Source organism: Phacochoerus africanus, chromosome 14, assembly GCF_016906955.1.
Source record: "Phacochoerus africanus isolate WHEZ1 chromosome 14, ROS_Pafr_v1, whole genome shotgun sequence".
Lineage (NCBI taxonomy): Eukaryota > Metazoa > Chordata > Mammalia > Artiodactyla > Suidae > Phacochoerus > Phacochoerus africanus.
In genome coordinates this window covers 49,870,268-49,897,753 of record NC_062557.1, presented here as the reverse complement: position 1 = coordinate 49,897,753, position 27,486 = coordinate 49,870,268, and the positions used below count along the sequence as shown (strand labels likewise).

Below are 27,486 nucleotides of genomic sequence, written 5' to 3'. Positions count from 1 at the left end.
TGGGAACCTCCATATGCCAAGAGTGTGGCCCTAAAAAGCAAAAAAAAAAAAATCAACTTGGTTTTCCAATTAAAACCTTTCAGTTCCAGGGACGAAGTGTCAAGAGGTAAGTAGGTGTAAATATACATTCATATGTATATATATGCCACATCTTTTTTATCCATTTCTCTGTCAGTGGACATTTAGGTTGCTTCTGTGTCTTGTCTATTGTAAGTAACGCTGCAGTGAACACTAGGCTGCATGTATCTTTCCGAATTATGGTTTTTGTCCTGATAGATGCCCAGGAGTGGGATTGCAGAATCATATGGTAGTTCTCTTTCCAGTTTTTTGAGGAGCCTCCATACTGTTTTCCATAGTGGTTGTTACATTCCCAGTAACTTCCCTTTTCTCCACACCCTCTCCAGCATTTATTATTTATAGAACTTTTGATGATGGCTATTCTGAAAGGAGTGATACCTCTTTGTAGTTCTGATTGGCATTTCTCTAATAATTAGTGATGTTGAGCATCTTTTCCTGTGCTTTTTGGCCATCTGTATGCCTTCTTTGGAGAAATGTCTATTTAGATCTTCTGCCCATTTTTTGATTAGGTTGTTTGTTTTTTGTGATATTGAGCTGCATGAACTATTTGTCTATTTTGGAGATTAATCCCTTGGGTGCTTTGTTTGCAAATGTTTTCTCCAATTCTACAGGTTGTCTTTTCGTTTTGTTTACAGTTTCCTTTATTGTGCAAAAGCTTGTAAGTTTAATTAGGTCCTGTTTATTTTTGTTTTCATTTTTATTACTCCAGGAGGTGGATCCAAAAAGATATGGCTGTGATTTATGTCAAAGACTGTTCTGCCTATGTTTTCCTCCAAGAGTTTTATAGTATAGTATAGTCTTACATTTATGTCTTTCATCCGTCTTGAGTTTATTTTAGTGTGTGGTGTTTGAGGATGTTCTAATTTCTTTCTTTTACATGTCACTGTCTAGTTTTCCCAGCACCACTTATTGAAGAGACTCTTTTCTCCATTGTATGTTCTTGCCTCCACCGTCCTAGATTCACTGACCGTAAGTGCGTGGGTATAAAGTCTTCTTTTGAAATAATTATGCCTACAAGTAGAAATGAGCGTATTTTAAGAAAAATATCAAAATAATTTTATAAGTGGTAAATGTCAATGGATATGTCAAAAATGAAGAAGTTGGTACTAGGATGACAAGTTTTGGAAGCATAGTTTTATTCTAACCAACAACAACAACAAAAAATCTCAAAATCACTTCAAACTTCAGTGCACCTTGCCTGTTTCTGCTTTGAATGTAACTTTTGGTTGCATGTTTCTGAGTTTGGCAAATTCTAAGCCCTGAGCTGCATATCTGCTTTACATTCTATTACTCCCTACCTATATACTGATGCCAGACACACTGAGTAATCGTTAATAATAAGCTGTTCCATATGTCCTCTATTGGACTCATTCTTTTGCTGGTCTATGTTGGTGCAAACTAAGATTTTTCTTTTGCAAATATTTTCAAATACTTGCAATTACACTTAAACTCCAGAATAAATAGTTGAAGGAGAGTTATTTTCTTCTTTTTAAAGTATGTCAAGAGATGCTAAAGCATCCAAGTTAGGCCTTTCAGAGGTCAGAACCAGCAGAGGAAAGTCCACTTGGCTGGACTCAACTATAAGCATGTCCTTCAGTGAGAGTTTCAAGGTTTTTCTATCCCTCTCCAACCCGTGGAGTAGGGGCAGGGGATTTAACTTGTATAGGGATGAAAAATACAACGGTTACCTTTGATCATAATTAATATTGCAAATTTCATGTACTTTGGCCAATTTCCAACAGGTCCAAGAAATTTCCCCTTCTTTATTTAAACTGAGGTGAGGGAACCCCAGGGTCAGGGCCTCCAAAGGAAAAGACAAGGGCCATTCAGGGTTGGCTCGCTCTATGAGGACGCCGCCTCTTTTTTTTTGGTCTTTTTAGGGCCGCACCCATGGCATATGGAGGTTCCGTGGCACATGGAGGTTCCCTGGCCAGGGGTCCAATAGGAGCTGTAGTCGCCCCCCTGCTAAGCCACAGGTACAGCAACGCCAGATCCAAGCAGCGTCTGCGACCTACACCACAGCTCAAGGCAATGCCGGATCCTTCACCCACTGAACGAGGCCAGGTATCAAACCTGCAACCTCATAGTTCCTAGTCGAATTCGTTTCCGCTGTGCCACGACAGGAACCTCTTTTCTTTTCTTTCTCTCTTTTTTTTTTTTTTTTTTTCCTTCTTTAGGTGTCCTTGGAATGGGGCTGGGACTCCGGGCGGTTCCTGCAGGACCGCCTTCCCCCAGGTCCGCCTTCCCCGAGTGGGGAACCCGGACTCCAAGCCCTGAATAGCCAAGTGTAGCCAAGACCCGCGAATCTCCCGCTGGGTTGTGGGTGGTGGCAAGGATACCTTGCTCCTTAAGTCGCCGCTGCTCTGAGGTGCGAGGAATATGAATATGCAACACGAGCTCCTCCGCTGGCCAATGAACAGGCGGTGTGTTTAATATTCATAACACTAACATAGATCTCGCGATATGTTAGGGAGGCGGGCTCCACGAGGCAAAGCCTCCTCTAATTGGTTGCCCTTTAGGAGAGGTTGACTTCGATTGACTGGTGTAAAGGATGTCAAGGCAAGTTTGCCATTTGGGCGCGAGATTTGAACATCCGTTTTCTGTTTCAGGCTCTACAGGGGAGGACACAGGTCTGCAATCTGCATTACGTCCCCCACAGTATAATCCCTTTATTTTCTACATATTAGTGCTTTACCAGTATTACAGCCATAAAGAACATGTTCCATCACCGTACTCTTAGTTTGGGAAATAAAATCTACTCATTTTATAGATGGAGAAACTACTAGCTCTGGGTCCAGTCCCCGCCCGCAGCTGGAGACGGCCGTCGGTCCGCTGAGGGGCAGGCCCGGGGTGCAAGAACGAGCACCTCCTTCTACCTCCTCTTAACCCCCTCGCGGCCGCGGGAACCCCAGGAATCCCTCCCCCCGGGTTTGCGGCTTAGTGGTCCCGGGCCAGCCCAACCCCGCTGTACACCTGGGGAGTCCGAGGTGACCCAGTCCTCAGCAGGGAAAAGGCTAGTCGCAGTTCCTGACTCCCAGCTTGGGGGTTTGGTCGCTGTCTCCTGTTTGGTGTCCCGAGTCTTCCGGCCCTAGCGCTCCCAGGCAACAACCCTCTATCTCCAGCGGGGGAGGGTGGGGGTGAGGAAACTCAGAACTCGCGCCTGCGCAGAGCCTTCCGGTAAGACAGCCTCGCTGCAGACCCCGCCCCCTTTGCCCTGTTGACGTGTCGCCTGTTGCCATGGAGACTGAGCTGTTTACCTCCCAGTTCTGCAAGAGCCCGGAGCTCCAGTTGGGGTAAGGAGATCCCATCCTGAAACTGTCGTAGTACTTTGTGGTGCTGAGGTAAGTAAACCCTGGTTCCACCCCACCAACTGTGAAGGGTAGCCCTCAGACCTACCCAAAGTCTGTGCCCACTGGAATCAGCCAGAATTTAGGTTTAATTTCGACCTCATTTAGCTCTAATTTCAAGTTTTCTGGGAGCTCCTCAGATTTATCCAAGAATCCTGGGTTAAATGTTGAGCCCCACACTCAGACAACCTCAGCAGAGGCCATAGGAAGGGCTGGATTAGGAGAACCTGAGTTGTCAGAGGTGGCCGGGTGGCCTGGGGCGCAGCCCGGTCAAGATCTGACTCCAGTTTCATCCTTGTATGCTTGAAGAACTTTAGAAAGGTCCAGAAGCCTTTAGGGGCAGGAGCTGATTTTTGTTTTTGTTTTTTGTGGGTGTTTTGTTTTTGTTTTTGTGCTTTTTAGGGCTGCTCCCACAGCATATGGAGGTTCCCAAGCTAGGGGTCTAATCAGAGCCCCAGCCACCGGCCTACACCACAGCCACAGCAACGCAGGTTCCCTAACCCACTGAGCGAGGCCAGGGATAGAACCCACAACCTCACGGTCCTCTGTCAGATTAGTTTCTGCTGCTCCACGTCGGGAACTCCAGGCGTCCCGATTTCCTGAGTGGGGATGTGGGTGGAGGCATATTTTAGCCCCATCTGGGGAAGGCAGCCCTCACAGTCAGAGCTGATGCAGATGAAGTGGGGAGAAGTTCCTCTTTCTATTGCTGCTGGCAGTTGCCTGCTGCCTCCCAGTGTGTTCCTCTTGTTTTCTCCTTTTCTTTGCTCTGGGAAGGTTTTGTTTCTTTCAAGTGCTGAGTAGGTTCAATAGGCAATCCCTAATGAACCTGAGCACTGCCCTTTGACCTAGCACTTCTAATGAATCATAAAAAGGAGTTCCCGTCGTGGCTCAGCAGTTAACAAATCTGACTAGCATCCATGAGGACGCAGGTTCAATCCCTGGCCTCACTCAGTGGGTTAAGGATCCACCACTGCCATGAGCTGTGGTGTAGATTGCAGACACAGTTTTGATCCTGCGTTGCTGTGGCTGTGGCCGGCGGCTGCAGCTCTGATTCGACCCCCAGTCTGGGAATCTCCATATGCTGCGCGCATGGCCCTAAAAAGCAAAGGAAAAAAAAAATACATGCATGTGTTCACCAAAGAACACTTCTGAGAATATTGATAGCCTTCTCATGATGGCCCCAAACTGGAAACCTAAATATCCATAAACAGAAAAGAGAGAGCGATTTTGGTATATTCAGAATATATACTATACAATATATACTGCACTGTAATGAGAATGAACCAAGCTATAACTATATGAATAATGCCGATAAATTTCTTACAATGTTGAACAAAAAGAAGTCAGATACAAAAGACCACAGAGTGATTCCATTTACATTAAGTTCAAAAATACCAAAACTAACATATAGCGTTAAAAGTTGGAATAGTGGTTACGGTGTGGGTGTAGGGGTGAAGAATAGTGACCAGAGAGTTCTCAGGGTGGCTCAGTGGGTTAAGAACCTGACATAGTGTCCAGGAGGATACAGGTTCCATCCTTGGCCTCACTCGGAGTGTTAAGGATCCAGCATTTGTACAAGCAGCAGCATGGGTCACAGATAGGGCTCAGATCCAGCGTTGCTATGGCTGTGGTGTAGATGGCAGCTGCAGCTCAGATTCAATTTCTAGCCCAGGAACTTCCATATACCACAGGTACAGCCCTAAAAAAAAAAAAAGGAGTGGCCAGAAAAGAGGCATGAGGTAGTGCTAAAACTTGTTTCTTAACCTGGGTGCTGGCTGTCCAGAGGTTCTCATTTTGTGTACAGGTTATGGTTTGTGCACTTTTAGGCATGCCATGTCACACTTTAATAACAACTGACATTTAAAAAAACTTGCTTTCTGTAAATCTGAAAAAAAAAAATTCTGCTTTTGGTCAGGACATTGGAAACCTCAAATGGCCAAATTACTGCAACCTCCGCCCAAGTTCTTGCCCTCAGAGTGGCACATTGCCAACAAGAACCAGTACCACCGAGCAGAGGCCCAAAGGTCGCGCTCCGAACGCCTGGTGGCAGAAAGTCAGAGGCTTGTGGATGAAATCGAAAAGACCACAAGAAAATCTCAAAGCGATGTGAACAAGAAACTAGGTAAGAAAACACACTTGGCTTATTTGTGAGCACATTTGGCTGATACTGTGGACGGACGGTGACACTGTCACTTGCACTTCATGTTCAGGAGTGGCAGTGTAGTATCTTGAAATAGGAGGGAGAAAAACAGGTGTACTCTCCAGGTTCTGCCCTAAGTTAGATCCATGATAACCCAGTCTGATTTTCAGCTACCTGTCATTCATTCTTTTTTCGATTTGATACATATCTGCTGAGCATCTAAGAAATGGACCGAGCACAGGGACTGTCACGAGGATGATCAGAGTCTCTGTTTTTTAGGGACTCCTGGATTGATGAGGAGAAAAATACAAAAATCATTAAGCAGACAATAACTGGATAGGTGCTGGGGAGAGGGTACAAAAGTAGGGGTGAGGAAGGCCCTCGAGAGTTGGAAAAAACTTCCTAGAGAGGAATATTTGAGATGAGTCTTAAAGAAAGAGTAATGCCGGCATTCCCGTTGTGGCACAGCGGAAACAAATCTGACTAAGAACTCTGAGGTTGCGGGTTCGATCCCTCGCCTTGCTCAGTGAGTTAATGATCCGGCGTTGCCGTGAGCTGTGGTGTAGGTTGCAGATATGGCTCCGATCTGGCATTGCTGTGGCTGTGGTGTAGGCTGGCAGCTACAGCTGTGATTAGACCCCTAGCCTGGGAACCTCCATATGCCTCGGGTGCAGCCCTAAAAAGACAAAAAGACCAGAAAAAAAAAAAAAAAGAGTAATGCTGTCTTGACAGTTCCATTCCTACAAACATGATTTAAAAGTTGGTGTGCTGAAATCGGCAAAACAAGAATAAACATAAAACCTTCCAATTGCCAAAAAAACGATAAGCCAGAGGTCACAAACCCAACAGTCTGTCAGGGTTGGGCAGGCAACACAGGAGTTTGGATAAACCCCCTTGTGGCAAATGGGAGTGGTGGTGACTACAGGTACCTGGAGAATGCAGTCTCCATCTAAGCAGGGAGCAGCTACTTGATTTCAACCCCTCTTTATTTTCCAAAAAGAATATGGGCCTGATATTGCCAAACTGCCCGATTTTTTCTTTTTTTTAAAGAAAATGTGAGCCTTTCCTTTGGACACTCAGTGTCCATGAGGATTCAGGTTTGATCCCTGGCCTTTCTCAATGGGTTAAGGATCTGGCGTTGCCATGAGCTATGGTGTAGGTTGCAGGTGCAGTTCGGATCCCATATTGCTGTAGCTGTGGCGTAGGCTGGCGGCTGTAGCTCTGATTTGACTTCTAGCCTGAGAACTTCCATGTGCTACAGGTGCAGCCCTAAAAAGCCAAAAAGAAAGAAAAAGAGAGAGAGAGAAAGGGAGAAAGAAAGAAAGAGAAAGAAAAAAAGAAAGAGAGGGAGAGAAAGGAAAAGAAAAGAAAAGAGAAAAGAAAAGAAAAGAAAGTCTGGGGAGTTCCCATTGTGGCTGAGCAGGTTAAGAACCCGAATAGTATCCATGAATATGCAGGTTAGATCCCTGGCCTGAGCAACGGGTTAAAAATCCAGCATTGCCACAAGTGCAGCATAGGTCACAGATGCAGCTTGTATTCGACCCCTAGCCTGGGAACTTCCACATGCTACAGGTGCGGCCCTGAAAAGTTAAAAAATAAATAAATAAAATTTGGAAAGATAGAATTATCCACTTTTTAAATGCTGGCAATTGTGGTGTGTTTTTTTTTCTTTTCTTTTTCTTTCTTTTTTTTTTTAGGGCCACACCTATAGCATATGGAGGTTCCCAGGACAGGGGTTGAATCAGAGCTGCAGCCACAGGCCTAAGCCACAGCCACAGCAATGTGGGATCCGAGCCACATCTATGACCTACACCACAGCTTGCTGCAACACTGGATACTTAACCCACTGAGCAAGGCCAGGGATCAAACCCACATCTTCACGGATGCTAGTTGGGTTCTTAACCCACTGAGCCACAGTGGGAGCTCCAATTGTGATGTATTTATAACACTAGGCAGGAAGAACAAACACATCTATAGATAAAACCTGGTCTAAGGGCTGCTAGTTTTCTGGCCTCCAATAAACCAAAGCTTTATTCAGGCCTGCAAAGTTAGATGTTAGGCTTCTCCTGATAAGTTGATCCTTATACCTGATACCAGCCTATACCAAGCAGACCTGTCCTAAATAATTGAGTAGATAGGTAGGTATTTGAAATGAGGATGCACCATTCATTTTTCACATTAATCATGTTTTAATAGGCATGAGAAGAAAGTTTTCAAGGTCTGAGTTGATTTCATTGATTCATTGACTCATTATAAAATTAGCCATTGCAGTGGCATTAAAAAACATCAAATATCTAGGAATAAACCTAACAAAAGACAGGTAAGAATTCTGTACTGAAAGTGATGAACTGATATTGAAAGAAGTTGAAGAAATTCTAAATAAATGCAGGGATAGATCAGCTAATAGATTGGAAGAGAGTATTTTAAAGATTCAATTCTCTTCATATTAATCTGTAGATTCGATGCAAAGTCAATGAAAATCTCGCAAGTTTTTGTGGTGAAATTGGCAAACTGCTTCTAATATTCGCATAGAAATGCAAAGGGGCAAGAATGGACATAGCTTTCTTGAAACAGAACTAAGCTGGAAGGCTTTCACTGAGGATTTAAGGCTTACTGTAAAGTTACAATAAGGGACACAGTGAGGTATAGTCAGAGACAGAGCAATATTGATCAATGGAACATAGTAGGGTCTAGAAGCAAACCCACACATATACAATACATTGGACTGTATTAAAATGAAGAATCTTTGGAGTTCCCTTGTGGTGCAGTGGGTTAAGGATCCAGCCTTGCCACTGCAGAGGCTCAGGTTGCTGCTGTGGCATGAGTTTGATCCCTGGTCCAGGAACTTCCACATGCTACAGGCATGGCCAAAAAATAATAATAGAATAAAACAAAGAACCTTTGTTTATTCAAAAGACTTCATTGGAGCTCCCATCGTGGCTCAGTGGTTAATGAATCTGACTAGGAACCATGAGGTTGCAGGTTCGATCTCTCGCCTCACTCAGTGGGTTAAGGATCCGGTGTTGCCATGAGCTGTGGTGTAGGTTGCAGACTCGGCTCGGATCCTGCTTGCTGTGGCTCTGGCATAGGCCGGCGGCTACAGCTCTGATTAGACCCCTAGCCTGGGAACCGCCATATGCCGCGGGAGTGGCCCTAAAAAATGGCAAAAAGACAGAAAAAAAAAAAGACTTCATTAAGAAACTGAAAAAGCAGGACTTCCCATCATGGCTCAGCAGTAACGAATCCGACTAGGAACCATGAAGTGGCGGGTTCAATCCCTGGTCTCACTCCACGCATTAAGGATCTGGCATTTCCGTGAGCTATGGTGTAGGTTGCAGATGCAGCTTGAATCCCACGTTGCTATGGCTGTGGTGTAGGCTGGCAGCTGTAGCTCCTATTCAACCCCTAGCCTGGGCACTTACATATACCACAGGTGCGGCCCTAAAAAGCAAAAAAAAAGAAACTGAAAAAACAAACCACAAAATAGGAGAGAATAGTCATAACATACATACCTGACAAAGGATTTGCATCCAGATTTATATATAAAGAACTTTTAAAAATAAAGACGAAAAACGCAGAAAACTCAATACAAAAAATGGGTAAAAAACTTGACAGACACCTAACAAGTGAGGAAATCTAGTGCACGAGGAAGATAGAATTCAGGTTAAAAAGGCAAGTAAGTGAAATTATTCCAAATTGTTATCTTGGACTAAGACAATGTCAGTAAATAGGGAGAAATGGGGCAGATTCGAATCGTATTTTGGAGACAGAACCAGCAGGACAGGCTGAAGGACTGGGATGGGGCACAGAGGTGTCGCAGGGCTACGCTCTCTCTGAAGGCTTTACAGGGAGATTCTGATCCATGTCTTTCTCTTAGTTTCAATCGTCGCTTGTAAATGTCAGCGTTCTTTGACTTGTGATACTATTTGGCTTTTCAAATATATATACATTCATATTCTGATAGAATAAAAGTTATTAAAAACAGTGGGCAATTGAAGAATTGAAGTCGGAGTGTAGAATGATATTCGGATGAATTTGATGTTGCATGTAAGAAGAAATCTTTCTTTCCTTCTTTCCTCCCCTCCTCCCCTCTCTCCCTGCCCCCCCCCCCCCCCATAAACACTTACAAAGACATTAAAAGGCCTCAAGGAGCGCTGCTCTAAGAAGAAAAGAAAATATCTCAGGTAGTTTTACAATAGTCTTCAAGTTTCCAATCCAAGAGTTGGTTGCCCGGGAATTAGATTCACCCTGGTGTAACTTCTCTGTGTGGTTCAGAACAGAGGCTTGAGGAAGTCAGGTTCTGGAAGAAGGAGTTAGATGACAAACTCGAGCAGCTGGTGTCCGCAACCGAAGACCTGCTCATCTATCAGACCAGACTGGAGAAAGCGCTTGAGAGCCTTAAAGAGCCGCTGCACATCACTGAGAAGTGTCTGGAATACAGGTAGGAGGCAGTGAATGCTCTCTAACGAATCACCTGTCATGAGAAATGAACCGCTGGGTAGTAGAAGCTGACTCTTACAGGTGGTGGCTTAGAAGGAGGCAAATGGGCATGTGTTCTTTTAGAGCCTGAAATTCTCTCAGGGGGCTCCTGGTGCGGGGCAGCAGAAGGAGCCGTGGATTGAAGTCACGTCTCAGTTCTGCCCTTGACCAACTGAAGTGTCAGTTAGGACTAGGTTTGGCTGCGGGTCATCAGAAAAATGAGCAGAATAACCTTGGACTTAACCCAGTTCGTTTCCTTCTCTCTCACATTTAAGGAATCTGGAGATAGGTCAGGGTTGGCATGGTGGACCAGTGTCAGGCTTGCAGGCCTTTTCTGTCTCGTTTGGTCCATGTGCGTGGCTTTGACTCCCAAGGTTATCCCATGATTCAAGACGGCAGCTGGAGCTCCAGCCCTTATGTCTACATTCCAGCAAGTAGGAGTAATTACGGTTTGGTATCCCCCATTTCAACCTGCACTCCATTGACCAGAGCTTAGTCACACGGCCACACCAATGCAAACTGGGGAAAGGGAGTCTTTCTTTGGCGCAGGTAGAGCAGATAGAGTTACTAGAGGACAACAAGACTGCTCCCTCTACAGAGCCACGTGGAAGCACTTTGCAAACCAGAGAGCACTCTACAAACATTCCTTGTGTCTACAGACATGCCTCCTGGTAGTCCCATGAGTAGGGTCATCCTCTCTGCTCTGGGGTGATGCTGATTTCCAGACCTGATCCCCATCGCAGCCCTTGCCGGAGCCCCCTGCTGCCAGCATAGCCCCCTCTGTTCAAAAGCATCCTCCATTCTGGTTATTTTCTCTTTCTTTTTTTTTTTTTTTTTTTTGGCCTGAAGCATATGGAAGTTCCCAGGCCAGGGATCAAACCCGCACCACAGCAGCCACCCAAGCCACTGCAGTGACAATGCCGGATCGTCAACCTGCTGCGCCCCAGGAGAACCCCCATTCTAGCTACGGAGTTAACTTTCCCCAGGGCAGATCTTCACAGGTCACTCCCACGCTTAAAACCCTTTCCTTACATCCCTACGCCCTAACACCTTCCAAAACGAGGTTCCTCACGGGTGGGGCCCCCGTGACCCCAGCAGTGGGTGTGCTTAGGGGCACTGAGCTGCTTGCAGTTTCCCACATGCATCGTGGCTCAGTCCACGCTGTTCCTCCTTCCCAGAAAGCCCTGTCACCTCAGTGAGCTTAGCCGGGACCCTCAACCAGGCAACGATCCCCCAGCCAGGCTGAGAGAGTCTGTGAAGCAAAGGTTAGTAGTAGCAGATCAAAGAGGCCAACATCGGTTGGCTGGAGCCTGCACCTAAGGGTGACTAGGATGTAGAGGTTGCTGAGTGGACTGAGCACGTGCTGTTCTGTGCCAGGTCCTCTGCTGGCTGCTTTCGTTCCTTGCCACAAGCCAGGGACGTACTAATAGTTACCCCCAATTCACAGAAGAGGAAACCAAGGCACAGATAAGTTATTCAGTGAGCCTGAGGCCACACAGCAGGAGAGGGGTGGAGCCTTCCACACTGTCACGTGAGCAGATGGAAAAGAACAAATATACAGCAGTGACGGATCAATTTTGGGAGTAAGCGGTTAAAAGTGAGTGTAATGCCCAATTCTGGGACATGGGGTGAGTTAACCTCTGTGAAACTCCCTTTGCTCACCTGTACTTGAAAGGTTATGTGAGAATGAATATTCATATGAAGAGCTCAGCTCGTGGCTCAGCAGAGACAAATCTGATATCCATGAGGACGCAGGTTCGATCCCTGGCCATGATCAGCAGTTTAAGGATCCGGCATTGCCGTGAGCTGTGGTGTAGGTTGCAGACCCGGCTGGGATCCTGCGTTCCTGTGGCTGTGGCGCAGGCCAGTGGCTACAGCTCTGATACCACCCCTAGCCTGGGAACCTCCATATGCTGCAGAACCTCTGTATGTCCAGATAATTTTAAAAGTTAGCAAATTTCAAGTTGCCTCCCTCCGCTCGTGGGATGACTGATCTTTGTCCTGGTCAGGGAGAAGCGAATTGGCATCGACCTGGTGCGTGATGAAGTGGAGCAGGAGCTGATCAAGGAGGCCGAGGTCATCCAGGGGGTGACGGCGCTGCTGACACGCACCCTGGAGGAGACGTCCGAGCAGATCAGGTAGGCCGTCGGGGGTCTGCCCTCGTGTCTCCACCGACCGTATCTAAAAAAGGCAGCGACCACCCAGGCCGTGCCCCACGGCACAGAAGCAGTGGGGTTTAACATCCTACCAGCTCTTTTCCATCCTACAAGGTGGCCCAGGGAACACTCAGGATGAGACCTGGACGACCTCTCGTGCGTGACAGTCGCCCTCTGGTGGTGGGTCGGGAGGGAGCTGGAGTACAAACTGGAGGACAATGGAGCCAGTTCTCCCCAGGTGGACCCTGCAAATAGGATGCCACAGTGGTGACATGGGAAAATGTCGCAGTTGGAGGGAGGACTTGAAGTTCAGGCTTGCACACATTCATTTGTCACCAAGTACCTAATGGGGTGTGTGTGTGTGTGTGTGTGTGTGTGTGTGTGTGTGTGTTTGGAGGAATAGGAAGGTGGGAGGAAGGGCCTCCTTCCTGCACTAGGCCAGCTTTAGCTCCGTTTTGCAGGGTCTCCCCAGAGCCTGGGCTTAGGTGCCCACGGGGCTTTGCAGAGGGAGAAATCCAGCTTGGCTTCTCCCTTCAGGCTGAACCGCTCTGCCAAGTACAGTCTTGAGAAGGACCTAAGGGACAAGTTCACGGCCCTGACCATTGACGATATCTGCTTCTCACTCAACAACAACTCGCCCAACATCCACTATTCTGAGAACGCTGTGAGGATTGAACCGAAGTGAGTGGGTCTCTGCCGGCCCGGCCATGCTGTGTGACGTCCCAGTGCTCCTGGGACAGGTGGCAGGACCTAGGACGTCCCCCTGACCATAGGCTGCAAGCTGGGAAGAAACAGGCTTGGGGTAAAGGCTGGCGCTGAGTGGTGACAACCCTGACACAGGGCCAAGGGGTGCCTTGGTACCTTGTGTATCACTTTCCTTCCAATTAGCATTATGCTGAGATCCCCCAGTGTGGCATAAAGCAATTCCTTTTCAAGCCAGCAGTGTATGCATTTATTTGTTTTCAGTATGGACTCCTGTTCTCCTGTTTTATTCAGTGTGTTGTAATCTGGCACTATTATGATTTATTTTGATACTTAAATTGCCCCTACCTGTATGATTTTGACCAAGTCGCTCCATCTTCCTGAGCCTCAGTTTTCCTCATCTGTCAAATGGGGGTACGAAAGTTACTAAGCTTACTAAGCCACTGCAAGGATTAAATGAGACGCTGTCTGGAAGGTGCCAGCCCAGCGCGTGCTGCAGAGTGAGTGGGTTTCCCCAAAGTGACAGCTATTGCCGCTGGCCACTGCTCCCTCTGCCTAGAGCTGGGGAAATATTCTAGGTGCTTCTGATGGCGGAGGGAGGCTTGGCTGCTTGGTTTCCAGTAGCTTGTCCCCTTCCCCCCGCCCAGCCCAAATGCACTGTGGCTGAATGCACGGGTTGTCTTCCAGCTCTGTGAGCCTGGAGGACTGGTTGGACTTCTCCAGCACCAACGTGGAGAAGGCTGACAGGCAGAGGAACAACTCGATGACACTGAAGGCCCTGGTGGACCGCATCTTGTCCCAGACAGCCAGCGACCTGCGAAGGCAGTGTGACGTGGTGGACACCGCGTTCAGGAACGGGCTGAAGGAGACCAAGGATGCCAGGGACAAGCTGGCTGCTCATCTGGCCGAGGTGAGCTCCCGGGAGTGACCATGGACCAGCCCGTGCAGAAGGTTTCACCCCGGAAACCTAGCGTAGCCTCTGGGCTTGTGACCCTGGGCGACCTAAGGAGTAAAGTCCCCCACCTCGCTCCATCTTAGCAGCAGGCTCTGGGTGCAGGGGGCCTGGAGCAGGACTCGGTCCCACTCCGGGCCTCCTGTGTCATTGCTGCAGAGCACAGGCTGTCTGCCTACACTGGGCCTAGTTCCTGCTCCTGTCTAAGATATTCTTAGACATTCTTTATGACTCAGAAGTTCCATGAGTTGAATGCAACCAATTTCTCCAAACTCAGCTGCCACCCTGGTCTGGCCAATTGTCTGTCCCTCCCAGTTATCCAGCTGAGTGCTGGTAAACTGACTCCTGGGGTGGGGGGGTGGGGGGGGATGGGCAGTGGGGGCTGGGAGGGGGAAGGCCCTGATTTGTAGAAGTTGCAGATTTCTGTAGCATAAATACTTCTACTATGGTCAGTTTCAAGTTGCCCATTAAACACTGGTCTGGTGGAATTCCACAATATCTAACCATCAGCCCAGTAAGCCAGCTCTAGCCCTCCTCCTGCACCAGCAAGGACCCTGGATCCTGAGCCTCTAGGCCCACCCCACAGGCTAAGCTCAGGGACACTGAGTAGAGTCCAACAGAACAAGAGCTGAACTGGGACTGAAGATCTGGGGGCCCAAGTTCCAGTCCTGCCACAGACCAGCTGAGGGACGTAAGCAGGTGAGCTTGTGCCTCAGCGGGAACATCGGGTCAGTTACAGCCACCCCATGTGGCCACTGATGGCATTTCACTGATGGTGAAACAGACACAGAGGGCAGAAGGGACCCCAGGTGGCGGGTGCACCGCTGGCAGCCTGGGATTAGAGCCTTGTCCACCCCGCGGCCTTCCCACCTTGCCTTCCGTGAACCCAGAGTCCCCCTGTCAGAAAAGATCTCTGCGATGAGCAGAGCAAACCACGATGTCATCGGGTGTCATACTGCAATGTTCAGCCAGACGACAGGGAGAAGAGGCTGTGAGTGAGTGTGCAGAGCCCGGAGCCAGACAGGCCGGCTTTGACTTGCGACTTCAGCACTTGCCGTGCGGTCTTAGGGAGGCTACTTAATGTTTTGTGTGCTTTTGAGATGGTCAGTCAAGCACAGCCACGAGGAGGCGGGAGGCTCAGGAAAAACGAGGTTTATTGGAAATTCCCTGAGGGTCTAGTGGTTAGGACTTGGCCTTTTCACCACTGTGGTCCGGGCTCAATCCCTGGTCTGGGACCTGACACATCCAGCTGCTTCAAAAAACAATCAACCTTTTTAAAAATGTATTATATTCACAGGTCCTAGCGGCAGGAGGCGGGGCTCCCCAGGCCAGGCCACCCGGGGCAGACAGCAGGGTGCTCAGGAGGCAGAGAGTGGGAATGCGGGGAAGGGGCAGGCCACGGCCTTTCCTGGGGTTTCATCGGGGCGGGCAAAGCAAGGCCAGGGAGCCGTTTGGGATCTGCTACTGTGTGCCTAGCCTCAGTGGGCTGTGGCATGGTCCCCAGTTGCCTGGCACCCGGCCCTGGGATGCTCGAGGAAGAGGAAGATGGTCACCTGAGCTGAAAGGGCACATGGCAGGGAGGTCTCTGGGCTGGTGAGTCTTCATATCCCAGGCTGCTCGGGCTGGGTCCTCTGCCATCTCTAAGAATCAGGGAGCCCAGGGAGGGGCAGCCTCCCCACAGCCAGACAGGTTTTCTTAGGTGTCAAAGCATCATAATATACAGAAAGTTTAAAACATTTCCAATCCACTGTTCCTTAGTTCCCTCCTTAATAAATAATGACAGCAACAGCCCTCACCTCCGAGAGTTGGTAAGGGTAAAATTCGACAACCCAGACAAAATATTTAGAACAGGAGTTCCCACTGTGGCACGGTGCGTTAAGAACCTGACTACAGTGGCTTGGGTCGCTGTGGAGGTGCAGTTTTGATTTCCAGCCCAGGATCCAGCGTTGCTTCAGCTGTGGTGTAAGTCACAGCTGTGGCTGGGATTCAATCCCTGGCCTGGGGAACGTGTACATGCTGTGAATGCAGCCATAAAAAAAAAAAAGAAAAAGAAAAAGAAATTTAGAAGTTCCTGTTGTGGCTCCGCAGTAACAAACCCGACTAGTATCCATGAGGATGCAGGTTCAATCCCTGGCCTCACTCAGTGGGTTATGGATCCAGCGTTGCCATGAGCTTTGGTGTAGGTACCAGATGCAGCTTGGATCCCATGTTGCTGTGGCTGTGGTGTACGCTGACAGCTCCAGCTCCAATCTGACCCCTAGCCTGGGAACTTCCATGTGCTACATGTGCAGCCCTAAAAAGCCAAAAAAAAAAAAATTTAGGACAATGCCTGGCACATATCCATTTTATATGTGTACACACATATATATATATAGATATATATATATGTTTATATAATTTTTATATATAGTCAATATAATAATCAATAAAAATTGGCAGCTGCTGTTGATGATAATAATGATGATGAACACAGCCAAGGAATAGTCAAGTGGCTTCCTGGTGGAGTAAGAACTAAGTCCAGGCATGGAGAGTTCCCTGGTGGCCAATGGTTAAAGATCCGGTGTTGTCACTGCTGTGGCTCAGGTCACTGCTGTGGTGCTAGTTCAGTCCCTGGCCCAGAAACTTCGTATGCCATGGGCACAGTTGAAAAGAAAGAGGTTGGAACCAAATTAAGAAGAGGCAAGAAGCTGGTCTTTGCAGGGGCCTGTGAGAAGCCCCATCCTGCTGGGGGAGACCCTGGCAGGAGCTGGGAGCCGTCTGGCGGAGGCCTTGGAGGCCACATCTGAAATGAACACCCCAAGTGATCTGGACAGGCTGGAACGATGGACTAAAACAGATCAGGCGAGACTTGCTGCCCCATCCGGAGACGCCCACCAAGGCTCCATGAGAAAAGGCTCTACCTGGTCACCATCTGGCTGGAAGCCTCTGTGGTCAAGAGGCAGAAAACTGAGGAGAGCACCTCCAAATTAAAGGGTAGGGTAGCCCCCGTTTTGATTTCAATAACACCATTGTTTCCTTATTGAATGAAACCTATTTTGACCCCAGTAAGACTTAGAGTTAGTACCACAGTGTTTAAGATAATCTAACCAAGGGTTTCAATTACCTTAATGAGTCAGCAGACTTTTTCCATAAAGGGTCAGTTAGTAAAATAGTTTAGGTTTTGTGGACCAAGAGGCAAAATCAAAGATAGTACATAGGTATTAATATAATAGAGAAAACAAATTTCCACACATTCTTCATCGACAAAACTAAAAATAGGGAGTTCCCATTGTGGCTCACTGTAAACGAATCTGACCAGCATCCATGAAGGTGCGGGTTCGATCCCTGGCCTCATTCAGTGGGTTAAGGATCCAGCATTGCCGTGAGCTGTGGTGTTGGTCACAGACATGGCTCAGATCCTGCGTTACTGTGGCTGGGGTATAGGCTGACGCCTACACCCCCGATTAGATCCCAAGCCTGGGAACCTCCATATGTCTCAAGTGCAGCCCTAAAAAGACAAAAAAAAAATTAAAAATATAATAACTGGGGAGTTCCCGTTGTGGCTTAGTGGGTTCAGAACCCAACTGGTATCCATGAGGACATGGGTTCCATCCCTGGCCTCAATCAATGGGTGAAGGGTCTGGCGTGTGGTGTAGGTAACAGATACAGCTCAGATCTGGCGTTGCTGTGGCTGAGGCGTAGGCTGGCAGCTGCAGCTCTAATTCTACCCCTAGCTTGGAGAACTTCCATATGCCATACCTACAACCCTAAAAAGGCAAAAAAAAAAATACATTTAAAAAAAATCTATTGCAAATATTCATCTGCTAATGCTGATCTGTAATGAGATTTTATATATTTCACCTTTGAAAACGTTCCTTCATTCAGATAAGTACTGCCACGTACAGATAACCGTCTTGGAGCAGACAATTTTAATTGAACACACTTTCGCTTGGAAGGCATCCACAGATTCCCGTTAGACTGTTCTCCTGATATCTGCCTTGTCATACATCATTACATTTCAGATTAATCACTCCCTGTGGAAGCGTAGTTAGAGGCTCTTAAGTGCATAGTTAAGTGGATTTTGAAGAATGGAAATTTGCTTTGAGTTTCCAAAAAACCCTTCTGCAGCTTGGAAAAATACTTCTGCAAATGTATGTGGGAATGGAGGTCTTGCTTCATGTTTTAGTGGTGGTTTTTTGTGTTTTTCTATCTTACTGGAGTATAGTTGACTTACAATATCGTGTTAGTTTCAGGAGGTCAGCAAAGTGAATCAGTTATGCACATACATCCACCCATTCCTTTTCAGATGCTTTTCCCACACGGGTTATTATACAGTATTGCGTAGATTTCCTTTGCGATACAGAAGGTCCTTCTTACGTATCTATTTTATTGACAGTAGTGTATCTGTGTTGATCCCAACCTCCTCATTTTTCCCTCCCCACAGTGTTTCCCCTTTGGGAACCATAAGTTTGATTTTGAAAACTTTGCCTCTGTTTCTGGTTTCTGAATAAGTTCTTTGGTATCTTTGGGGTTTTTGTTTGTCTTTTTGCCATTTCTTGGGCCGCTCCCGTGGCATATGGAGGTTCCCATCCTAGGGGTCCAATCGTAGCTGTAGCCACTGGCCTACATCAGAGCCACAGCAACGCAGGATCCGAGCCTCGTCTGCAACCTACACCACAGCTCACGGCAACGCTGGATCCTTAACCCACTGAGCAAGGCCAGGGATCGAACCTCATGGCAACCATGGCAACCTCATGGTTCCTAGTCGGATTCATGAATCACTGCGCCACGACAGGAACTCCTGAATCATTTTTATTAGATTCCGCATGTGAGTGATCTCATATATTTGCCTTTCTCTGTTGGACTTAGTGTGATTGTTTCTAGGTCCATACATTTTGCTGCAAATGGCATTGTTTTGTTCTTCTTTATGGCTGAGTACTATTCCATTGTATATATGTAGGTTGCTTCTACATCTTAACTGGGCAGCATAGAAAGAGGATAAAGCAGTTTGATATTACTTGTGGCTCAAGTCATGTTAGTGGTTGAAATAACTTTAGCGCAGTCAGTGTTTGAAGGGCCTGTCTTGCCCTGTGATTTTAGGTTGATTCACTAAGAATTATTTTACAGTGTGCAACAAAAGCTCATTTCCAAAGCCACTCAGTGTTTGATAACAGTGGTTGAGGGTGGTTGTACTTGTTCAGAAAAATTTCAGTCTTGGCCCTGAGCTAAAATAAATCACAGAAACGTTTCACCACTGCTAAACCTTGGTACCAGGCAAGTCGGGAAAACCAGCTTCTACCTCTGACGAAAATTCTCAGAACCGATGATGGCCAAGTCCATGAAAGCTAATGAAGTTCATTGACACAGCTGGTTCAATACCACATGACGGATCCAAGTATTTTCTGCAAAGCCCTTCCTGATGTGCAACATAATCAATAGCCAACCACAGGCAGTATTTAAATAGCTTACGTTTCCACAGGCTCTAAATATGTTCAGCTACGCCTTCTTGTGCTCAACACAGAGAGGTACCATCATCAGCTCTCTCTCTTCTCAGCAGGTTCCACTTCAGGTTGTATTGAACTTGTGCTTGCTTCTCAATGTTTTGAAAATATCTTTGCCTGTATTCTTTCACGCACCCATTCATAGAGGCTCATTCTTTCATCACTTCCAACCCCGCCTTGACCTTGAATGAACAACCCTGAACAGTGTTTGAACAGTAGCGGAACCCCCAGTTCAGGAAGAGCCTAGGAAACCATCCAACGTCGTGCGCTTTGGTTTGCGTGCTTTTAACTGACTCTCGATGTTCCTCCGAAGGTCCTTCACTCCTCAAGTAGCTCTTCTGGCAGAAAGACCAATAGTCTGAAAAGAATTTCTATTCTCTGGAGCCCCTTCCTCAGCTGCTGCAAATCAATCACAATTTCATTAAGTCACCGTCGAGTAACTGGTGTTCCTTCCTTGGAAAACCCATGAGCCACTTGGAACCTTATTTTGATGACAGCCTCATTTTCATTTTTGTGAAGAAGTTCTGCGGGGATGAGATCCTAAGTTTCTAATGTCTCTGGCCGTCGCTCCCTGGTGAGTTGGGAGCCTTGTGGTGAATGCTTAGTCCGGTCCTGCTGTCTCCTTCGGCACAACCACGGGGTCGTGGCACCATAAACGCAGTGCTTTGCTACCCAAGAGATGAACAAAACCGAAACTTCGCTGTGCCTGACAACTACAACACACGAAGCCCACTCTTCTTGTCTTGACATGATGGGCATGCATTGGCAATAAAAAATAAAACAAGATGCCACCACATGGTGACACATAAACACTCGGAAAGCTGTCAAGTTATGACCATGTCACTCGGACCGGCCTTGCTCTGGACAGCAGTGCAAAGCAATGAGAGCGGAACACACACTGTCCGCTACAACGTCCCAACTCTGCCCTTGCAGTTCCAAAAGCAGACATGTGTAAATGAATGAACACGGCTGTGTTCCAAGAAAACTTTAGTAATAGACCCTAAAAATGTGAAGTCGATATAATTTTACAAGATACAACATGTTATTCTTCTTTCGATCTTTTTTCCAACCATTTAAAAATGCAAAAACCTCTCTTTTAAGAGAATGTAAAGAGAAATATTTGATAAAGGACCGTTACTCAAAATATACAAAGAACCCTCAAAACTCAACAGTCAGAAAACAAACAGCCCACTTATAAAATAGGCCAGGAGTTCCCATCGTGGCTCAGCAGAAACGAATCCAACTATGAACCATCAGGTTGCATGTTCGATCCCTGGCCTCGCTCAGTGGGTTAAAGGATCTGGCATTGCCATGAGCAGTGGTGTAGTTTGCAGATGCGGCTCGGATCTGATGTGGCTGTGGCGTAGGCCAACAGCTGTAGCTCCGATTAGAGCTCTAGCCTGGAGACCTCCATATGCCATGGGTGTGGCCCCAAAAAGCAAAAAAAAAAAAAGGCAAAAGTGAGAGTTCCCACTGTGTGGAGGCGGATTAGGGATCTGGGTTGTCAGTGTAGCAGCTGGCATTGCTTCTGAGGCTCGGATTTGATCCCTGGCCCAGAAACCTCCATATGCCAAGGGAGCAGCCAAAAAAAAAAAAAAAACCTGGGTAAAAGATCTGAACAGACACCTCACCAAAGAAGCATATGGCAATGAAGCATATGAAAAGATGCTGAACATCATACCTCATTAGGGACTGAAATTAAAACAAGATACCACCACATACCTATAGATAATCTAAAACAGGGAGTTCCCTTTGTGGCTCAGTGGTTAACGATCCCGACTAGGATCCATGAGGATGCAGATTCGATCCCTGGCCTCACTCAGCGGGTTAAAGATCTGGCGTTGCTGTGAGCTGTGGTGTAGGCTGCAGACTCAGCTCAGATCCCCAGTGGCTGTGGCTGTGACATAGGCCAGCGGTTGTAGCTCTGATTCGATCCCCAGCCCGGCAACTTCCCTATACCTTGGGTTCGGCCCTAAAAAGCAAAAAAAAAAAAAAAAAAGAAAGAAAATCTAAGACATTGACACATCAAATGCTGGCAGGGAACTGTCATTGCTGGTGGGAAAAGCAAAATGGTACAGCCACTTTGGAAGACAGTCTGACAGTTTCTTACAAAACTAAACATATAATTCAGCAATCTCCCTCCTTGGTATTTACCCAAATGTGCTGAAAATGTATGTCCACACAAAAATCTGCACGTGAATGTTTATGGCAGCTTTCTTCATAATCGCCGAAACTTGGAAGCAACCAAGTTCTCCTTCAATAGATAAAGTTTATCCAAACCGCTCTAACCATACAACGGAATATTATTCGATGATAAAAAGGAGCAATCAAGCCACACAAAGACAGGGAGGAAATTTACATGCATATTACTCATGAAAGAGGCCAATCAGAAATTCGTACTGTATGACTCATACTGATTGATTCCAACTATATGACATTCTTGAAACGGCAACACTATGGCGAGAGTGGAAAGGTTACTGGTGGTCAGAGCTTCAAAGGGGGACTAGGGAGGGAATGAGGGACGAAAAGGAGGAGCACAGAGTATCTGGGGGGCAGTGGAACCTATTCTGTATGATAATCTGATGGCAGATACTTGAATGCATTTGTCAAAACCTGCAAAATGTATACCACAAAGAGTGAATCCCAATATTAACTGTGGACTTTAGGTAATGAATGCGAGTTGTTAATAATGCGAGGAAACTGTGGGAGGGGAGATAAGGTATATGGGAATATGGTATATGCTCACTTTTGTTATAAATCTAAAACTACCGTAAAAAGGAACGTCTATTCATTTAGAAAAAAATTCCTCTTTCACAGTCTGTACAAAAACAGGTAGCAGACTGGATTCGACTCAGAGGACATAGTTTACTGACTCCTGATCTAACCCATAGTGTCAGTCATTTTGTTTTAAAGAGTCTGTTTATTTTGGGTATTTTAAAGTATTTGTAAAATACTTAAAATATGATCTGATTTTTTTAAATTATAACTTAAATATATTTAATTAAAGAATTAGGAGTTCTGTCATGGCACGGTGGAAATGAAGCCGACTAGGAACCATGAGGTTGCAGAGTTGATCCCTGGCCTCGCTCAGTGGGTTAAGGATCCAGTGTTGCCGTGAGCTGTGGTGTAGGTCACAGGTGCAGCTCGGATCTGGTGTTGCTATGGCTGTGGTGTAGGCCGGCAGCTGTAGCTCCGATTAGACCCCTAGCCTGGGAACCTGCATGTGCTGCAGGTGTGGCCCTAAAAAGACAAAGACCAAAAAAAAAAAAAAAGAATTAACTTAGCCTTATCATATTAAGCTGAAATTTTGAGTTTGAAGTTAGTGTTAGGAGTTCCCTGGTGGCCTAGCAGGTTAAGGTTCTGGCATTGCCACTGTTGTGGCTCAGGCCACTGCTGTGACATAAGTTTTATCCCTGGCCCAGAAACTTCCACATGCCACAGCATGGCCAAAAAAGAAACAAGTTTTAGTGTTAAAACATTTCAGAACCTAAGATTAATCATTTCTACTAGTTTACTAGATTGACAAGATATTTTAAAGAACTCCAGAAGTTCCTGTCATGGCTCAGTGGTCATGAACCCAACTAGTATCCCTGAGGACCTGGGTTCGATCCCTGGCCTCGCTCAGTGGGTTAAGGATCCAGTATTGCTGTGAGCTTTGGTGTAAGTCGCAGATGCAGCTTGGATCCCAAGTTGCTGTGGCTGTGGTGTGGGCCAGCAGCTACAGCTCCAATTTGACCCCTAGGCTAGGAACTTCCCTATGCTGCAGATGCAGCCACCCCCCCCCCCAAAAAAAAACCTCCAGAAGGCCTTAGGACAATTCAAGTATTTGTAAAAGTTATATATCAAATTCTAAATTTTGTTTTAAACAAATGTTCAAAGGATTTTAACTAAGTTTGGTGGGAGCAACTATTAATCAAAATCAATTTAAAATATTAACATATGGAGTTCCCGTTGTGGCTCAGTGGTTAACGAATCCGGCTAGGAACCATGAGGTTGCGGGTTCGATCCCTGACCTCGCTCAGTGGGTTAAGGATCTGGCGTTGCCATGAGCTATGGTGTGGGTCGCAGACGTGGCTCGGATCTGGTGTTGCTGTGGCTCTGGTGTAGGCCGGTGGCTACAGCTCTGATTTAACCCCTAGCCTGGAAACCTCCATATGCTGCAAGTGTGGCCCTAAAAAGCAAAAAAAAAGACCAAAAAAAAGAAATTCTTCTGTTTTTGTGTGTAAAAAAATATTGTTGTTATATTAACAAGAAAAAAGAATTCTTATATTTTAGAAACATATACTCAAGTATTTAAGGCTGAAATGATATAATATCTGAGATTTCCTTTAAAATAAGCTGATGGCAGGGGTGCAGAGAAAGCATTATAGATGAAATAAGATTGGCAGTGTATTGACCATTGCTTAAATTGATGGTGGGTCCATAAGGCTCACTGCACCATCTGCTTTCACCTATGTTTGGAAATTCCCATGGTGCAACATTAAAAAAAAAAGTGTAATGATGAAATAAAATTTTCAACTAGTTAAATATGACCAGAGTAACTTCTAAGGAATCTTTTCTTTGCACAAAGCCACCAAAGAGACCTACAAAATTCAGATTAAACTGCTCACATGCGGAAGTTCTCGGGCCAGGGATCAAACCCACACTGCAGCAGTCACCAGAGCCATGCCAGATTCTTAACCTGCTGAGCCATCAGGGAACTCCATAAACTTTCCCCTCTTTCTTCAGGCTTTTAGGGGGCAGGTCTGGTACAAATGGGTGGATTGATGAGAAAATAGGCAGCTTTCAAAGGGACTTTGCACCAAGACAAATGGGCTGCTTCCAGCCTTTGCTGAGGGGCTTCTCCAGGGAATCCACATATTTGGGGAGGAAATGAGGCAACCATGGCCCCTCGTGTTTCTTCCACATGTGAAGTTCCAAGGTTGGGGGAGGCACTTTGCCCACCAGCAATCACGGCTGTAGGGAGGGGAGATCAGACCCGTTCTGGGGCCCTGCCTGGGTCAGAAGTTGAGGTCCGCTCTTCCTAACTTCCTGAGTGTCTGCTGTTGCGTTTTTGAGGAACACAGCCTGGCCTCACCCACTCTCATCCCCTCGTCCCTTCTGTAAGGTCATGGAAGAGATTGCCTCCCAGGAAAAGAACATGACTGTTCTTGAAAAAGCCATCCTTGATCAAGAGGGGCCTGCCAAGGTGGCTCACACTCGCCTGGAGACCAGGACCCATCGGCCCAACGTGGAGCTGTGTCGCGATGTGGCACAGTATAGGCTCATCAAGGAGGTTGATGAGATCGCTTACAACGTTGCAAGGTAGGCAGAGGGCTGCTGGGGCTCCATTTGAACCCCGATTGTGGAGTTCTCATCATGGCGCAGCGGAAACGAATCTGACTAGGAACCACGAGGTTACAGGTTCAATTCCTGGCCTCCCTCAGTGGGTTAAGGATCCAGCATTGCCATGAGCTGTGGTGGAGGTCGCAGACGAGGCTCGGATCTGGCGTTGCTGTGGCTGTAGCATAGGCCGGTAGCAACAGCTCTGATTAGACCCCTAGCCTGGGGGGTGCGGCCCTAAAAAGACCAAAAAAAAAAAACCCAGATTGTGAGCCAGGCTCAGCAGTGTCAACATGGGCCAAGCCGGCTAGGCACAAGGACCTGTGCATCTGTGATGTTTGAGGGGTTCCTTTCTAAAGAGCAGTCCCTCCTACCTCCAGCCAATCGCTGCCCTGCAGGGACTGGATCCCAGGGTTTAAATTTTTCTAAAGTTCACATCCCGAGGTTTAGGTTAAAATCTACAGTTTTAAGCCTGTGCAGTTCATGGCTGGATCTGCCTTGTGAATCTGGCTCGCAGCCACCAATTTGAAATCTCTGTCTTAAGAGAACGAGGGCGAAGACACAGCAGTTTGGGTTCTGCATGGAGTACAGAAAGAGCGATAAGTTACTAATTCCCTTGTGTTCCCTTATGTTCTTCCTGTTCTCGTAGGTTAAAGGAAACGCTGGCGCAGGCTCAAGCAGAGCTGAAAGGCCTGAATCGCAGGCAGCTCGCCCTGCAGGAGGACATCCAGGTCAAGGAGAACAGCATCTACATCGACGAAGTGCTGTGCGTCCACATGCGGCGGTCCATCCCTCCGCGCGCCGGGGACGACCGCGGGCAGTGGGCCGGGGGGCTCCGGCCCGACGCTGTCTGCTGAAAGCAGGATGCCCACCAAGCCATTCCCATTAAACCGCGTCCTGAACCAGGAGCGCAGAACTCTCCTTTCAGGTTCCCGCCAGAAACTCTGGGCGGGGGTTCCCAAGCCCGAGCTGTGGGTGCAAGGCTCTATCCTGCTGCTGCTGCTGCTGCTGCTGCTGCTGCAGTGGCCGTTGAACAGGTAACCCCATGAATTAGCACAGGCCAGTCTTGTATCACGGGACTTCAGGCCTGGGGGAGGGGCCCAAGACTTTTTCCTTCGATTCATTTCCATTCGGGAGTTGGGCGGGACCAACGCCCACCTTACCCACAAGAGGGCGTGCGAACGCCTCTCCTGGTCCCAAGATTCCCTTCCCTGGAAAACAGCGCAGCGGTGGCTGCTTTAGACCCCGGCCGGTCCGCGGGAAGCAGGTTCAGGTCATAGGGAACTTAGAAGAGAGAGAAGCCGCCCTGGGTCGGGAGTCCCCTGAAGTCTTCCCAGCACCTGCAGGCGTCTCTCTGGGCCCCGTTCTCGCGGCTGAAACAAGTAGGCTGCGACCCGGGGCCCTTTACCAGAATGCCTGCTCCTCGGCAAAGGTTTCCTTAAGCAACTGAAAACAGTGAAGCTATAAGGGGCTAAAAATAACAGCACGTAGGCAGAGTCGCGGCAATTATGAATGATACAATACAGAAAGGCCACAAACCAAGTGCCACGTCTGAGGTGCCAGGAGCAAAAACAGGGTACTGTGCGTGATCCCCAAACAGCACACCACCAAGGGGGTGGGCAGGCCGCCTAGGCCGCCCCTCTGGCCCAACCTATGAACCTGCCCCGGTTCTCATCCTCATTTAAGGAACCAGCTGGTGCCCCTGTGGGGAGTGAGCAAAGGCACCTGTTACTTGTTTTCACTCCTGCTGCTGGTCAGGTCCCAATAAAGCCTTGCCTGGATATCTTGTGTGGCCTTTTATCAATTTCTATTGACTAAAGAGCCAAAGGCCTTTAACAAAATGAATAGGAAGGGGAGTTCCCGCTGTGGCTCCATGGGTAAGGACCCAGCGATATTTCTGTAAGGATACAGGTTGGATCCCTGGCCTCAATCAGTGGGTTAAGGAGCCCTCATTGCTGTAAGGGTCAGCGTGGGCTGCAGCAGCAGCTCTGATTCGACCCCCATCCCAGGAACTTCCATATGCTGCAGTCCAGCAGTTAAAAAAAAAAAAAAATGAGGAAGGATAGGGCCTGAGGGCTGTCCAGCTCTTAGGAAGTCAATCCTGGTGGGAGGGGTTGAGGAGCGGGTGAGCCAGGCAGCCGTTTTCTGGGGTCATGGTGTTACCAATTCAGGTCCTTGGACTCTTTGGTTTATAGAAATTGATAAGAGGCCAGACAAGGAATTCACGGCTTCACTGGGACTCAAGCTGCAGCAGGAGGGAACAAAACAAGTCACAGGTGCCCTTGCTGGCTCTCCAGGGGGGGTGAGCTGGTTCCTCCGATGGGGGAACAACAGGGCCAGGTCCCTGGGTTGGGCTGGGGGTGGGGCTTGGGTGGTGCCTTACACGGGGGTCCTGCCCAGACCCTGCTTTTGCTCCTGGCACCTCAAAATGCCCGTTGGCTGGTGGCCTTTCTGTACTTCATCATTCCTAAATGCCCCACTCATATGTGTGGTTATCATAATTGTTATTTCCCCAATACAGTTTTTTTGCTACTGCACAGCGTGGCGACCCAGTCACACATACATGTGTACATTCTTTTTTCTCCCATCATCATGCTCCATCATAAGTGACTAGACAGAGTTCCCAGTGCTACCCAGCAGGACCTCAGGGCTAACCCGTTCCAAAGGCAATAGTCTGCATCGATTAACCCCAAGCTCCCCATCCATCCTGCTCCCTCCCCCTCCCCCTTGGCAACCACAAGTCTCTTCTCCAAGTCCATGATTTTCTTTTCTGTGGAAAACCTCCTTTGTGCCGTATGCAGTTACTTTTAGTCCCTGATGGTTTTTCTGT

General features: G+C 47.5%; 1 protein-coding gene across 3 annotated transcripts; it reads left to right on the top strand.

Moving 5' to 3' along the window:
• Positions 1-981: 981 nt before the first annotated feature.
• TEKT1 (tektin 1) lies at positions 982-26,437 on the top strand. Of its 3 annotated transcripts, XM_047758541.1 has the most exons (9): positions 983-1,047; positions 2,688-3,419; positions 5,341-5,547; positions 9,841-10,006; positions 12,054-12,182; positions 12,738-12,881; positions 13,590-13,812; positions 24,442-24,638; positions 25,306-26,437. In XM_047758541.1, the coding sequence occupies exons 3-9, from the start codon at positions 5,358-5,360 to the stop codon at positions 25,511-25,513; spliced, it is 1,257 nt and encodes a 418-aa protein (XP_047614497.1). In that variant the 5' UTR covers positions 983-1,047; positions 2,688-3,419; positions 5,341-5,357; the 3' UTR covers positions 25,514-26,437. The 3 variants fall into 3 exon arrangements, with proteins under 3 accessions (XP_047614498.1, XP_047614497.1, XP_047614496.1); XM_047758542.1 differs by lacking the exon at positions 2,688-3,419 and having other exon boundaries at positions 982-1,047; XM_047758540.1 differs by lacking the exon at positions 983-1,047 and having other exon boundaries at positions 2,293-3,419.
• Positions 26,438-27,486: the final 1,049 nt, after the last annotated feature.

Bases quoted from the DNA above. Each gene is read 5' to 3' on its own strand.
- TEKT1 (XM_047758542.1), top strand. From the start codon at position 5,358: ATGGCCAAATTACTGCAACCTCCGCCCAAGTTCTTGCCCTCAGAGTGG. The intron at 10,007-12,053 runs GTAGGAGGCAGT...TGTCCTGGTCAG, and splicing joins GAGAAGTGTCTGGAATACAG to GGAGAAGCGAATTGGCATCG. The intron at 12,183-12,737 runs GTAGGCCGTCGG...TTCTCCCTTCAG, and splicing joins GAGACGTCCGAGCAGATCAG to GCTGAACCGCTCTGCCAAGT.